The sequence below is a fragment of the Papaver somniferum genome, chromosome 5, assembly GCF_003573695.1.
Source record: "Papaver somniferum cultivar HN1 chromosome 5, ASM357369v1, whole genome shotgun sequence".
NCBI lineage: Eukaryota > Viridiplantae > Streptophyta > Magnoliopsida > Ranunculales > Papaveraceae > Papaver > Papaver somniferum.
Genome location: NC_039362.1, coordinates 203976545 through 203989939, shown reverse-complemented (window position 1 = coordinate 203989939; position 13395 = coordinate 203976545). Strand labels below are relative to the sequence as shown.

The 13395-nt window shown below is 39.7% G+C and overlaps 3 protein-coding genes across 4 annotated transcripts in view; all 3 read right to left on the bottom strand.

Moving 5' to 3' along the window:
• Window positions 1-5018: 5018 nt before the first annotated feature.
• Window positions 5019-11441, bottom strand: LOC113284372. Of its 2 annotated transcripts, none has more exons than XR_003328113.1 (2): window positions 5839-11441; window positions 5019-5629 (listed from the first exon to the last, which is right to left on the bottom strand). XR_003328113.1 is itself a non-coding variant. In XM_026533815.1 (2 exons), the coding sequence occupies exons 1-2, from the start codon at window positions 6663-6665 to the stop codon at window positions 5584-5586; spliced, it is 873 nt and encodes a 290-aa protein (XP_026389600.1). In that variant the 5' UTR covers window positions 6666-11437; the 3' UTR covers window positions 5019-5583. The 2 variants fall into 2 exon arrangements, 1 of the variants encoding a protein (XP_026389600.1); XM_026533815.1 differs by having other exon boundaries at window positions 5839-11437.
• Window positions 8360-11283, bottom strand: LOC113280600 (putative disease resistance protein RGA4). The gene is made up of 3 exons (XM_026529208.1): window positions 11003-11283; window positions 9662-10823; window positions 8360-8467 (listed from the first exon to the last, which is right to left on the bottom strand). Exons 1-3 carry the CDS (start codon window positions 11281-11283, stop codon window positions 8360-8362), a joined length of 1551 nt encoding a protein of 516 aa, XP_026384993.1.
• Window positions 11442-12150: 709 nt separating the features above from the next.
• The window catches only part of LOC113278475, a 7036-nt gene continuing 5791 nt past the window's right edge, over window positions 12151-13395 (bottom strand). The window contains exon 2 of the mRNA XM_026527300.1: window positions 12151-12703. Coding sequence (XP_026383085.1) covers window positions 12403-12703 — 301 coding nt within the window. The 3' untranslated portion in view covers window positions 12151-12402. The remainder of the gene's footprint in view (window positions 12704-13395) is intronic.

Genomic DNA, 13395 nt, shown 5'->3' with positions numbered 1-13395 from the left:
TCGTCGTCTTATGTTGCCTTTGTTTCATTGTCTTGGTGCCATTTATCCGTGTGTTTACATGATACTATTTGTCATTCATTTGATTGTGTGTCTGGTTTCTTTACAAGGTCTTAGTATGCCTCCTAATTAAGGTCTTATTTTGCCTCATCCTTTATGAAGGATCTTAATTCGACGAAGTATCAAAGCGATTACTACTCTTTCAAGTAGTAATCCATCTACCTCGCCTTATCATTTTATTGGGTTCCTTTCTCGCGACGCTGTAATAGGCCTATCCATTCCCGTGAATGTTATCCCCATTACATCCTCGTCTTTTTTGGTCACTCAGCTCCCTAATTCTGGAGGGTGCAATCCCTTTATATTCCTCCTGAATGCCCCTTCAAAGAAGTTACCCCTAACATGCATGTTGAGCTCTTCCCATCCAGTTATTACGATACCAGTTGTTTTCGTGACTTCTTATCCCTTTCTCCGATGTGGCTATTGGTTACGAAGTCACACCCTAAGTAAGGTTTCTTTGGGATCGAATGCTTTGTAGCCAAGACTTGCCATACGGTCATGGACGAGAACGCTCCAAACTCCCCAGGCACCCGTAGCTCAACCGAATACGTCGGCGCCTTGCTCTTACTCCACATCCCTTACTGAAGGCCATCATAAAAGGGACCCTCAGCGGATAGGTCTTATCATTGCCCCTAACTTTCTGTCTGGGAGTTGTTCACTATATGCGTTAGGCTTTGCCTCTTACACTTTCGTGCGAACTAAGGTGCATGTCGTGGATTCCCATCCTTCCTAGGCGAAGGTTTTAAGTTTCCCTAGAAACTGTTTATTTCGTGGGTCTTATCTGCCTCCTATTCTTGAGGTCTTATTGAAATTTCCTTATACTTTCTTATGAAGATCTTTTTCTTATTTCAAAATATCATTGTTATTATTTCTTAAATTTTGGTACAACGCCAGATCAGTACATTTTTCTTTGCGATTCTCTCTCAAAATCAATGCCCTTCTTTGAGACGAATGTGCTCAGATTGATACCTCTTTAAGTCTTTCATCTTTACTTCGTTCCTGACCTTGAATAGCGCCGAGAATAATGGGTGCTTTGTTGACAGGGCGTAGATAAAGGACTGCACCAGGTCTTTCTCCGATAGTCTTCCTTGTAGTCCTTTACAAATCGTGTCCCACCTTGCCACAATGCTTCGCAAGCTCTCGTTTTTTCCTTGCTTCAATGAAAATAAAGTTGATATTTCGGGATTGCATGGTTCACTTATCGCGCACTTGTTTGTCATTTCTTGCCTTCCTCGTGCATCGGGTTCCCTTCTCGCCGACCGGCTATTGCTAGTTGTTCTTCTTCTTTCCGCTATTCTTGCTTGTTGCAACAGATACTCTTTCTCCTTTGATTCTCTTCTGCTTTCTTCTATGGATTTCCTCAAATTTTCCCGCTCGATTTGTTCTCCTCGCCCCTTTGTACCTCGCAGTGGGTCCTGATTATCTTCCTCCATTACCCTTTTCACAGGTGTCCTTTCTCCTTTTTGTACCCCATATTCTGCTTGCTTTCGTTTTAGATAGTTGTTCTTGATTAATAGCTTCTCGTTTTGTCTTTCAAGCCTGATACTTTCTCTTACCAATTCCTTTTTCTTTCGTCGTTCTCGATATAGTTGCTCTTTTAATTGCTCCACTTATTTTTCTTCATCACATACTTCTTTTCCCTTCTGAATAGGCTCACTTGGTTCTTGACTTTCATTTGTTTCTTGTGTGAATGCCTTCTTCTATTTAGAAGTGCTCGTTTTGGCTCCTCCGCGTGGATTTCGTTTCTCCTTGACTATGGGAGCTTCCTTTTCGCTCCCTATGCTTTCCTTTGTTTTCTTTGTCTTTTCTCTTTGCTTTACCTCCATTTGGATTTCGGATTCTGGAGTCATTTCGCAGCGGGCCTCATTGTCGCCTCTTGCCTTGTATGTATCTTCTGCACTTGTCTGTATTTTGGCCTGCTCTTCGCTTATTCCAATTGTAAATACCATCATCCTTTCAACTCTTTTGGCTTCACATGCCTCCTTCTTTCGCTCTATCCTTTTCCTCAGCTTTTCGTCATATTTGTTGACGTCTTTTTCAATACAATCTCGTGCATCCTTTATATCCCCTTTAATTTCGCCTATCCCGCTGGGCATAGGGAACCGTATGGCTTGATGATACGTCGATACAATTCCTTTTATCCCGTGTATCCAAGGTCTGCCAATAAGAGCATTATAAGGAGAATCTATGTCTATTACACAAACGGTAACTTTTGTTTCCAACTCTCCTGCGAAGATCTTCACAGTCAACTCTCCTTTTGGTCTTGATGCAACACCGTTGAACCCATATATATTATATGTAGAGGGCACAAGGTCGGAATCTTTGTAACCCATAGTTCTGAGTGCATGATAAAACAGTATGTCGACTGAACTTCCAGTATCGACCAAGATTCTTACTATCGCCCAGATTTTTTCCTTCTGTCCTTCATCACTTTCCCATATTGAATATTTCCCGAAGTTCAAAGTTATGACCAGTGGTTCGGCGTGTGAAGCTCCTCCTTTCGGTGCATCCTTCGCCGAGAACGCTATTTCTCTTTTTTGCCATTCTTCTAACTGTTCCTTTTTCGCTACGCTGAATATTTCATTTCCTCCGAAGTCCCTCTTGTATACTCTTTTGAGAACATTGTCATGGAAGTGTTGAATGCTCTTCTCTGAGTGTATTATTGCATTGCAATTTAGTTTGCTGGCTCCTCGATCTATTTCAATTCGGTACACAGGATGGTTTTCTCGTGGCGGTGGAGGTAATGGTTGAACATATCCTTCCAGAAAATGAGCGAGCTTTCCTTGATCCAACAAACGAAGTATGATCTTTCGAATGTTTCTGCAGTCATTTGTATGGTGCCCATGGAACCTGTGGTACCTGGAAAATTCGTTTCTCCTCGCTCCTGGAGGAGGCTCTTTTACCACGTCTGGTGGAGGTGGTATTTCTTCCGTCAGCACTATCGCTTCCCATATCTTCTCAACAGTGGTATTGAGCCGTGAGAGCTTTACATCCTCAAAGGGTGGTGCATTCGCTCTCCGTTCTCCGAATCTAGGCGTCTGGTTATTCCTCTGCTGATATCCTGGATTATAAATTCGCGGTTCATAGCTCCTTCGCCTCGATTCCTCGTATCTTTGTTGATAAATCCACTCCTGATCTCCACTTGACACAGCTACGAGCTTCGCTGGGATGGGGGTTGATGGCTCCCTCTTCTCGCAGCTTTTATCGTCTTCTACCGCATGTACCGTCATTGGCAACAACCTCGAATTTCCCTCCTTCATAGTAATGGGTGTTACTTCGCCAGCTTGCCTTTGCTTTTCTTCCAATGCTATATACTCCTCATGATATTCCCTTAATTCATTCATCGTCATAGAGTTCCGGATTATGAATATTTGAGTGTAGAGTAAATCGGTCGGGAACAAGGCGTTGACGAAGGATAAAATAAAATTCCTCTCGTCCACCCTTCCTTCTAGCTCGCTGCACACTGTTCTCCATCTCGTCACTAATGATCGCAAGATCTCTCCTGGTCTTCGCCTTAAGTTGAACAAGGTTTCAATTCCTGGCCTCAGCAGGATGTTGCTGATATACGTCGTTAAGAATATCCTTTGCAGATCCTTGAAAGATGAAATCGACCTTTCCGGTAATCCTTCAAACCATGCCAATGCTTCGCCGTTCATGCTTTCCGGGAAGTACTTGCATAGTACAGCCTCGTTTATTCCCCATTGCATTAATGACAAAGTGTATTGTCTCAAGTGTTGTACAACACTTTTCGTTCCACTGTATATGCTTGTAAACGTGGGTAACACACACTTTTCTGGAATATCCGCATACATTATATCATAGGTGAACGGAGACTTGCCCGCCTCTTCTATTGCTTCTGCCAATTGATCTCTTCCTCCTTTCTTCGAGTTGCTGATCAAGGATCTCATCTCTCTCAGATCGTTCATGATCTCCTGATTTGGGTTCCCCCCGCTTTCTTCGTTATGACCACACCTCATCAATCCAAGTCTTCCCTCACCTCTCCTTGCCCCCTGATGTCTCTCCATTTCGTCAAGACGTGCCTCTTCCTGTCGCCTCAATTCATCCGCCCTTCTCCTTTCTTCCTCATATCTCCGTCTTTGATCTTCCCATCTTGTTGCCTATAGCGCTCTTCTCAAATCTCGTTCTTCACTATCTTCCCGTTGTCGTCTTCTTCGCCGTTATCCTCCATCATCTTCGCGAGTAAATCCTCCCCGTCGTGGCTCTTCATCTTCTGATATTATTTCGTTTTCTCCCAAGTCCACATCATTTTCCGCTAACTCTTCGTTGAGCCGATCGTTTTGCATCATTAGCCTAGTGTTTTGTCTCGTCAGCCTAGCCTGTTGGTCCTTTAAGTTCCTGTCTCGTTCTTGCTCAAGACGAAGAGTCTCTCTTAACTGCTCCAACGTCATACGTTCTTCCTCAACGTTATCCTCTAACTCTTCATGAGTCATCTCCTCCTCTGTAGCAGTCTCCGTGATGGAGGTGTGTACCGAACCTTCTCTGTAATTGTCCTCTCCGTTCGGATCATTTTGTCGCCGGTTTGCACCTTTCCTTTCCCCTGCATCTGACGTTCCTTCCTTTTCCATTCTTCCTCTCCTCGCCTCTATACGTTTGCTTCTTCTTGTTGCTATCACATGCCTTGCTCGATCTGGTGCACTGGCCATCTAACAATCTTCAACTTCCATGATCTTTCTCTGCTCTCCACGCGAAATTTCAAGATCTCTTTCTATTCTATGTTCCTAACCTTGTATACGAATGTAAAATCTCAAGATCTACAACCATAACTTCAAACAACTCGCTAGATCTATAATCTCTACAATATCTAAGACAATTTCTTTCCTTTTCTAACTCTTAGATGAGGATAAATCCCCAATCTAAGTTCCCCGTTTCTGGACGCGAAAATGTAACTACCGAAAACCAGTGGTACACCCAAATAGTAAGTAAACGAGATCTAAGACATGAGATACCAATTTGATTAAAGAACTTTTATTGATTTATAGAATGAGAACTCTCGATTACAAGATTACACATAAAGGAAAACCCTAATCTTACTCTCTAAGCTAAGGTTCATACTCTCCCAAAAATTCCATCATTCATTTGTTGCCCAAGGACCTCTATTTATAGGCATATCACCCTTAGTGCTGGACAACTCATTTTTCTTCGTGGGAGCTTCGTGGTCTTGCTTTATCCTTCGCCCGACCCGTTTTCCATAAAGTTTTCCCCTTCTTTCGCTGATACCCATGTGATCCTGTCGGGACAACTGTCCTATTTTTTACTCAATAAGTAATATCTTCGCCGAATGACTTTTGGGCCAAGCAATCTTCCTTCGCCTGTATACTTTTTTCGTGTGATACCTTGCTGAATACTCCCACAACTTTCTCGCGGTTTGCACTATTATCTCGTGCACGTATCTTCGTCGGTTCATTAATTATGACTTTATGTGACTTGATTTGACAAATCACTGACTGAGATCTTTGATCGAGATACATTCCCCTCTTTAAGGCCTTCTCGTGTTGACACATGGTGAGTCTATTTTTTGTACCTACAAATCGTCTCGTCAGAATCCTCTTCAAACCTACAATTACGTACAGTGTCAATAATTTCCAAGCATATGAATTATCATCTCAAAATAATAAGAAAAAAAATATATAAAAAGTAGTAAAACTCCAGTTAGTAAAAAAAAACAAATATCTTCTACATTCCAACTTTGTTGCAAGGATATTGTAACAATCTTTCTTTTTGATAACCGGCAATCAAATAAAGAGCAGGAATAGAGAGAGGTACCTGTTTAGGATACTTAATGACTTATCAGCTGGATCTTCTGGGTACTCATATTCGCTTTGAGTAAAATCAAATCCCAAATCTTCAAGAAAAGTAAGAGTCTTGAGATCGTAGGGTATTGACTCCTTCAATTTATGGCAGTCCCAAATGGTTAATTCCCGGAGAGAAGTGAACGATCGTAAATCCGGGAGCAACGTTAATACAGGACAATCCGTAAACGTTAATGAACGGAGAGAATTGCTTCTATTATTGGAGTTAGAGTTGATTTCAGGACATGAAAAAGATAGTGTCACCTTCTCATCATCATCATCACCATCCTTGTTATTGTAGTTGTTTAGATCATCATCTTCAACAAAACCTTGAAACTTAGGGAAATTATTGATGCGTAGATCTTGAAGATTCGGAGTGATGTTTCGGAGTAGTACGCCCAGTGGGATATACAGGTTTTGGTAACAATCTATTATAATGAATGTGAGAGAGGTAAGTCCTCCAGTAGTACTAAAGATTGAGCTTAATGACTTGCTGTTGCCGATGCTGTACAAACGCAACTCCTTGAGAGAGAAAAATGATTTTGGTGTGCTTCTCAGTTTTTGGCATTCGCTGATATCTAGATTCTCAATGAAAGGAAATGAATTATGAATCGCAGGAGGAGCAACCCATTCTTCTATATTTATCATGTTTCTTAATGTCAAACTAATCAATGAAGGAAATAATGATACTGCATTTACAACACTACCACTACCATTGCAGCTGCCGATGATTATTTTTTCTTCTTTTTCTTCTTGCTGCTGGTAGAAAAACTCTTCACCCAAATACTTCACTGAATTCATTTTATCAATTGTTAGATACTAAGACGTGGGAGCATACCCAGCGCTGGTAGCTTCTCACATCTATTGCATTCCAAAATATTTATTTCCACTAAATTCGGAAGGCAGTTGGATGAACCAATCCATTTAGGCAGCTTTAAACCCAGAAAATTATATACTGTCAACTCTTCTAAATTAAGGTTCGGCTCGAGACCTTCGAACACTTCATCAAACGCCATTTCATAGTCATGATCATCGGACCCCCATTCTAGACGCAACTTACGGAGGTTTGTCTTATCTTTTAACTTTGCTCTCTCCGCATCAATACCGCTTCTAACAAATTCCAGATTGAGAATCTCTAACTTATGTAGAGAATTTAGGTTGGCTAATTCTTCGATCCCACTACCACCACTACTGCAAGAGGTGGTTAATATCTTCCTCACCACATAAGAATGTAACACTTCAAGGCCGGTTAGAGTTTCTATACCTCTGGGCATTTCATCTTTGTTCTCTCTCCAATGTTTCAAAATTCTCAATTTTGGAATTTTTTTAATTTCTTTGGGAAGCTCACAGTTCTCTCCAAAATGGAGCAACTCCAAATTGCAAAGGTTTTTGATGCATGAGTCAGGTAATACTTTAATCTCAGTATGAGACAAATCCAGCCACCTTAATCGTATCAATTTTCCGATTTCTCTAGGCAAAAATTTTAAATTTCCACAGTATCTCAATTTCAACTCTCTTAGATATTTCAAAGCCCCGATATATTTAGGCAAGGCTACTAATTCACTGCACCGAGTTAGATCTAATGTCTGCAAATTAGTAAGATGAACGACAGAATCATCAAACTCTTCAACATCCGAACCCGAGAGATCTAGGTGCCTTAAATTCTTCAGAGATCCAATGCCTCGAAGAATCATTTCAACATTATTTTTCCATCCTTGTAGTATTAATGTCTGCAAATTGTAAAGTTGATTCATGGACACATATGGTCCTTCATCAAAACTACAATAAGACAGGTCAAGGTACCTCAAATGCTTATGCTCAACTATCGAAGAATGAACTACTCTGGAATAGAGCTGGCAAACAAGCCAAAACCCGCGGATTTACCCAGCCCGGACCGTAAAAAACCCGCACCCGTCTCGGCTGGTGGCTAAACAAGCCAGGTTAGGGTCGTAGAAATGCTGGCTTGTGGGAAAACGGGCTAACCCGGCCCGTAAAACCGCGGGTACAACCCGTAACCCGTCTACAATAATAAGTTATGCTTAAATTCCACCGTCAGATTATCTAGAATTAATCAGATTCGTTCGTTTAGGATATAAAATCCAAAAACCCTAGAAAATGTTTCATTTCTTCTTCCTATTTTTTTCTTCTCCACTGTCTCTTCCTTTTCATTGCGCCTCCTCACCACCTCCATCTTTATTTCACAGGGTGTTGCTAGTGATCCCTAAAGGTTGAAGATAATTAGATCGAGTTTTTGAAGTTGAGAGTTATTTAAATTTGATTTTGAAATCAGTTGAAGGTGGATCTGTGAGATAGAGATGGAATCAGATGGTAATAAAGTGAATCTGAGAAGAAAGTAAGGTTCACTATTAGGGGTTTGAATTATGGGATTACAGGGTTTTGATTACTAATTGGATTTATGTTGAATCGGCAGAGAAGGGAAATGAAGGAGTTAGGGTTTGTTGTTGTTACAGCCTGCATAATCACTTTCTATAGAATCAACCATTAAATATCTTGAATCTCTTCTTCAACCTCTCACTAATGTTCTCCCTGGAGTTCAAAAACTCATCTTCAAAGGTATCACCTTCTTTCCTCTCTGTTTTCCTCTGCAAGTTTAAATAACTTTATCTAATAATAAATTCGTTCATGGGTTTTGAACAGGGAAAGTTTTGGAGGACACCATGAAATTGAAATCACAAATGGGTCTAAGCTTATGCATGGCTTCTCAGGGTGTATCAAGGGGTAAGTAAATTCAGGAAAGATTGGATTTCTATCATTATAATTGATTTTCAAAGAGACCCATACCCAATTTATATTTTTTGTATTTTTTGGTTACTGGATGGACCAATTACAAAAACAAGTAGTATTTAGTGGTTCTGGATTGAGGAAACCTAGTGGTAATGCTCAAGGATTAATGGATAGTAAGGTTGAGGAAGCAAGCTTTAGGTAAGATTTTGTAATGCTGAGAAACTTTAGGTTGTGTATAATTTGATTTTCATTTTAGTTGTTTGGTTTGGTTACATAAAATTGATGTTGTTGAATGGGGATATGAATGTACTAGTAGTATACAATGTCTCCGCAAGTTAACTGTGTTGGATTTGCTAATTGAGAAGTGTATACTTCCTCCACTATCATAGCATATTTGTCTCGTTTGTTGTACACTTTGATTTAATTAACCTAGAGTTGTTTTGAATCCATGCTTTGTCACTGTAAAAGCAGATTTACATTAGCCTTGTTTTTTTATCTCTTGTTTGCAGACTTGCAGTACATTTGCAAGATGGACAAAAAGTTCTTTCTCTATCATCTCTGATTCCTTGTTCAATCAATTGCAGAGACCAAAACCCCAATTTCAGTTTCCAAAACATATGACAATGTCGTTGGTGAGTAATGGTGGATTGTTACCCGCTAATCGAGGGGGGGAGCACAAGCAAAAGCAACACCAGCTAAAAAGTGGGGATTCAATCATCCAAGAAGAAGATGGAGTTTCAGAAATTGAACAAAAAAGATGGGTTTTGATTTGTGTTGAATGGATCTGTCTTTGATTTTTATGTTGAAATTGAATGCATCTTTGTTTGGTTTTTGTGTTGATTAGAGATTTGAAGATGGTCAAAGCTTAAATAAGACCGCAAATTAACTTAATTAAGTTTTAATTTCAACATTAATTAAACAATCCGGGTTAACCTGTAAACCCGCAAGCTTTACCCGTTACGGGCGCGGGTTGAAGAAATGACCATCCTGAAGAATATCGAGCCGCGAGTTTTGGCCCGTGTTAATCCGCATATGTGTAACCCGCAACAAACCAGCCCGGCCCGCCCGTTTGCCAGCTCTACTCTGGAATGATCAACAACTCCATATAGAAAGAAATCTCTGAGCAAAGAAACAACCCGCAGATTCTTGCCATAAAGTAAATGTTCTCCTAAATCACATTTTCTAAGGGAATAAATGGACCTCCGACGTTTTGACTTTTTCAAGACTTTTGAAAATGTTTCTGATGTTTCCTCTTCTAAATTTAACAACAAGCGCCGATGTTTAGAAATTGAATCCATTTCACCCGAATTGATAATCTTGATATCATGAACACCGCTGACACTCTGGGCAAGATCATGCACCAAATCATGCATCTTGAATGTTTGGACGTCGCCTAAATGATCGAATGTCACATCTTGAAAGAAAGAATTGGCCAGTAAACTATGAAAATAATCATCACCGACATCTTCTAGTGACATATGATTTCCACCATCAGATAGACGAAGGAACCCTTCTGCCATCCACAACCGAACTAAAATTTTCCTATTAATGACCCAATCTTTTGGGAACAAAGAGCAATAGGAAAAACAAAGTTTCAAATGTGATGGTAATTTATCATAACTTAGTTTCAATATGGGTATGATCCCTTTGTTTTTCGCATCTAAACTATCATGATCTAGGATTGACTGCCAATCAATCAATCTTTGATGCAGACGCAAAACATTACCGAGAACTTTTGCAGCTAGTGGTGAACCACCACATCTTTCTGCAATTTTCTCTCCTATACATGTCATGCTCTCAGTCTCTGATGCTCCACCTGGGGAAAATGCTCTGGTCTTGATGATAGACCAACAAACACTATGAGGTAAGTTTTCTAACATGTATGGTGAGACAGCACCTCCGACAACAGATGCAACATTTTTACTACGTGTAGTGACTAAGACTCTACTCCCATGAGCACCCACACTTAGTAAATCTTGAAGTGTATCCCAGTCTTCCGTATTTTCACTCCACAGATCATCGAGAATTAGTAAATATTTTTTATTACTCAACTCTTCTCGAACTTTATCAACCAAGACTTCCACATTTGAGAAATTAGCACACTTCCTACTGGTAAATGACTCAATTATGCTTTTAAATATTTTTTGGATGTTGAAACCATCAGACACACAGACCCAAGCCCTTTTATCAAAGGAGCTCTTTACCGAGGCGTCTCTGTAGACCAACCGCAGATTATGGGAGTAGAGTCTTAGTCACTACCGCAGTGGAAATATCATCTAGCCTCATGTTAATATTTTTTTATTTTCCGACCCATTTTCCAACTCATCTTGCAATTAGAGGCAACTGAGGTGCATGAAGAAAATAATTGTCGTACCTTATCTCTCTTGCGACACAGTTCCATTCGACGCATGGCTTCATAAGAAAACTCGTCCAGAACATCATCAGCATCATACACAACATCATTGAGCCTGTCCAACCAAAGTTTCACAAGCTTAGATTTCTCTTGCTGCTCCTCAGCATCAGTTGTAACAGCCGCTATCATCTCCAAAGTACCTTTGAGTTTTTCCAGATCATTGTGTGCACCCCAAGCCTCACTAATTTGTTGGGAAACAACAGAAGTCAAATGTTTCAATAACTCGGTTACACCACTAACGAGCAACGCCTGATCTGCCATGATAAATTGATAATAATGAACTGAATGATAATTAGGAAAAGAAAAGGAAATGGATGAGCAACTCAGTTAAAACAAGAAAGGAGCAAAATATATAAGCAAATTGAATGTGTAAAATCTCAAATTTGGTTTTGAATCTCGGTTATGATATTTGGGGTTTAGGAATCAGGTTTTTATAGAAGATGGAAATTAAGTACTATGCATTAAAGTAAAAAAATAAAACCACTGTCTTCTATTGATTGTTACCTCTTTCTAGTGAAAAAAAATTAAGAAAAAGCCTGTGATGTAAGTTGTCGAGTGAGTGACTCTTTATCATATGCTATTATTGACAGTTCGAACGTGATTTTATCATTTCGTATTTAAAAGCGGTAGATTCTTATTCTTTTTGAAGCAAAAAGTGGTAGATAGGCTGGCATGAGAGGTGCAACTTTGGCCGGAATTACCAAACTGTGGGGTATATTGGATTGGGATTTCAATAGATAATTATGACTCCCTGAAATTCCATTGTACTAGTTTCCTTGGAAATTTGGTACAAACTTGGTTGCTGTAACCTTCAAAACCAGTTTACAAGGATTCAGGGCTTATTAAACATAAGAAAAAATTATTCTTCTACGGCACATATACATTGTAAAAGCTAACTCATGTGCCAGTATGGGAGGAGTTGCTCTTTACAAACGCACCAACTCTTTCATGGTCTCTTTCGGTTAGAGGAGAATGTTTTAAAAAAATAAAATTACTTTGCTTTTCGTTTTCATTTTCATTTTCATTTTCTTTGGTTTTGAAAGGATTTCCCATAATGAGATCTTACCACCAGCATGGGTTCACCATGTAACCCTCTTGCTCTGACCTAAAAGAAAGATATTGCCCAAGGCTTATTGACTACAGGTTAGAGTAGAGACTGTTTTCTCAACATTATACGTGTACATACGTTGTTATACTGGAAGAGAAGAAAGATTTATGAGGAAGAATACACGGAAAGATTAATTTTATCATTCAAATCTGTTGTGCTTGTCTACAGTTTCTGTCACATCCCATGTACACTTCAATCCTTGTGGAAATTCCACTAAATCACCAGCACCAAACTCCACATAGTCGTTCTCACCATCAGGAATCACTTTTACTTTACCTTTCACTTTTATGTCCATGGGAATTTGCTTGGAGGACATCCCCACCTGACAAAATCAACAAAATCAATGAAACAAACAGTAATAAAGATAACAAAAACATGTTGTAGTGCTTGTCAACAGCTTCTGAAATTTCCCAAGTGCACTTCATTCCTTTGGGGAACACGACTAAATCACCAGCACCGATCTCAACAAAGTCATTGTAACCATCAGGAGTAACTTTCACTTTCCCTTTCAACAGGTAACACGTTTCATTTGAAGTAAACGTCCATGGAAATGTGCTTGGGGGACCTTCCCACCTAGTTTATCAATCAAATCACCACAGTTAGCAAAATCCTTCCGTTGTTAATCCAGTAATACAAACAGAATTCTTGAAAGATGATGCATATATTTATCTAACGGATGTCCATACAAAATGTACCCATGCTGTCATGCTGACCATTGTTGGTGCTACAGATCTAAGGATGTAGTCCATGGTTCAGAGATAAGCAAATTCCTATATCGCATCTAGTTGATATTCACATGACCATGCACATATAATACATGAACTCATAAAATTTCTGAGATCAATGTTAGATTTTGGTTTAAGCTTGCTCAAGCATTTTATCCCATATTGTTTGGGGCGAGGTATGTGGCGCGCTTGGGGTATATACATTCTGAAGCCGTGGCATTAGTCATACATTATTTTTCAACTATGTTACTAAACCATTAGGCATCAGGTGATATATTACTCAAAAGACAAATGAGCAAGGCTTTTTCTTTTGGATCAGTAAATTATTCTTATTAAAGATGGGAAAAGGCCCACAAAGTGTGAACTCAAGTACTACAAGAACCGACCAGAGAAAGGAGGGCAAAAGGCAACCACAATATAACAACCAGTGCTGCAAACAAGCAGCAACCAGAGACAACAGAAAACTAAGCCGAAGAGCAAGCAGAAATAAACTTAAGACTCCTAATACAGGACAGATGAAACTCAAAGGGGGGGGGGGGG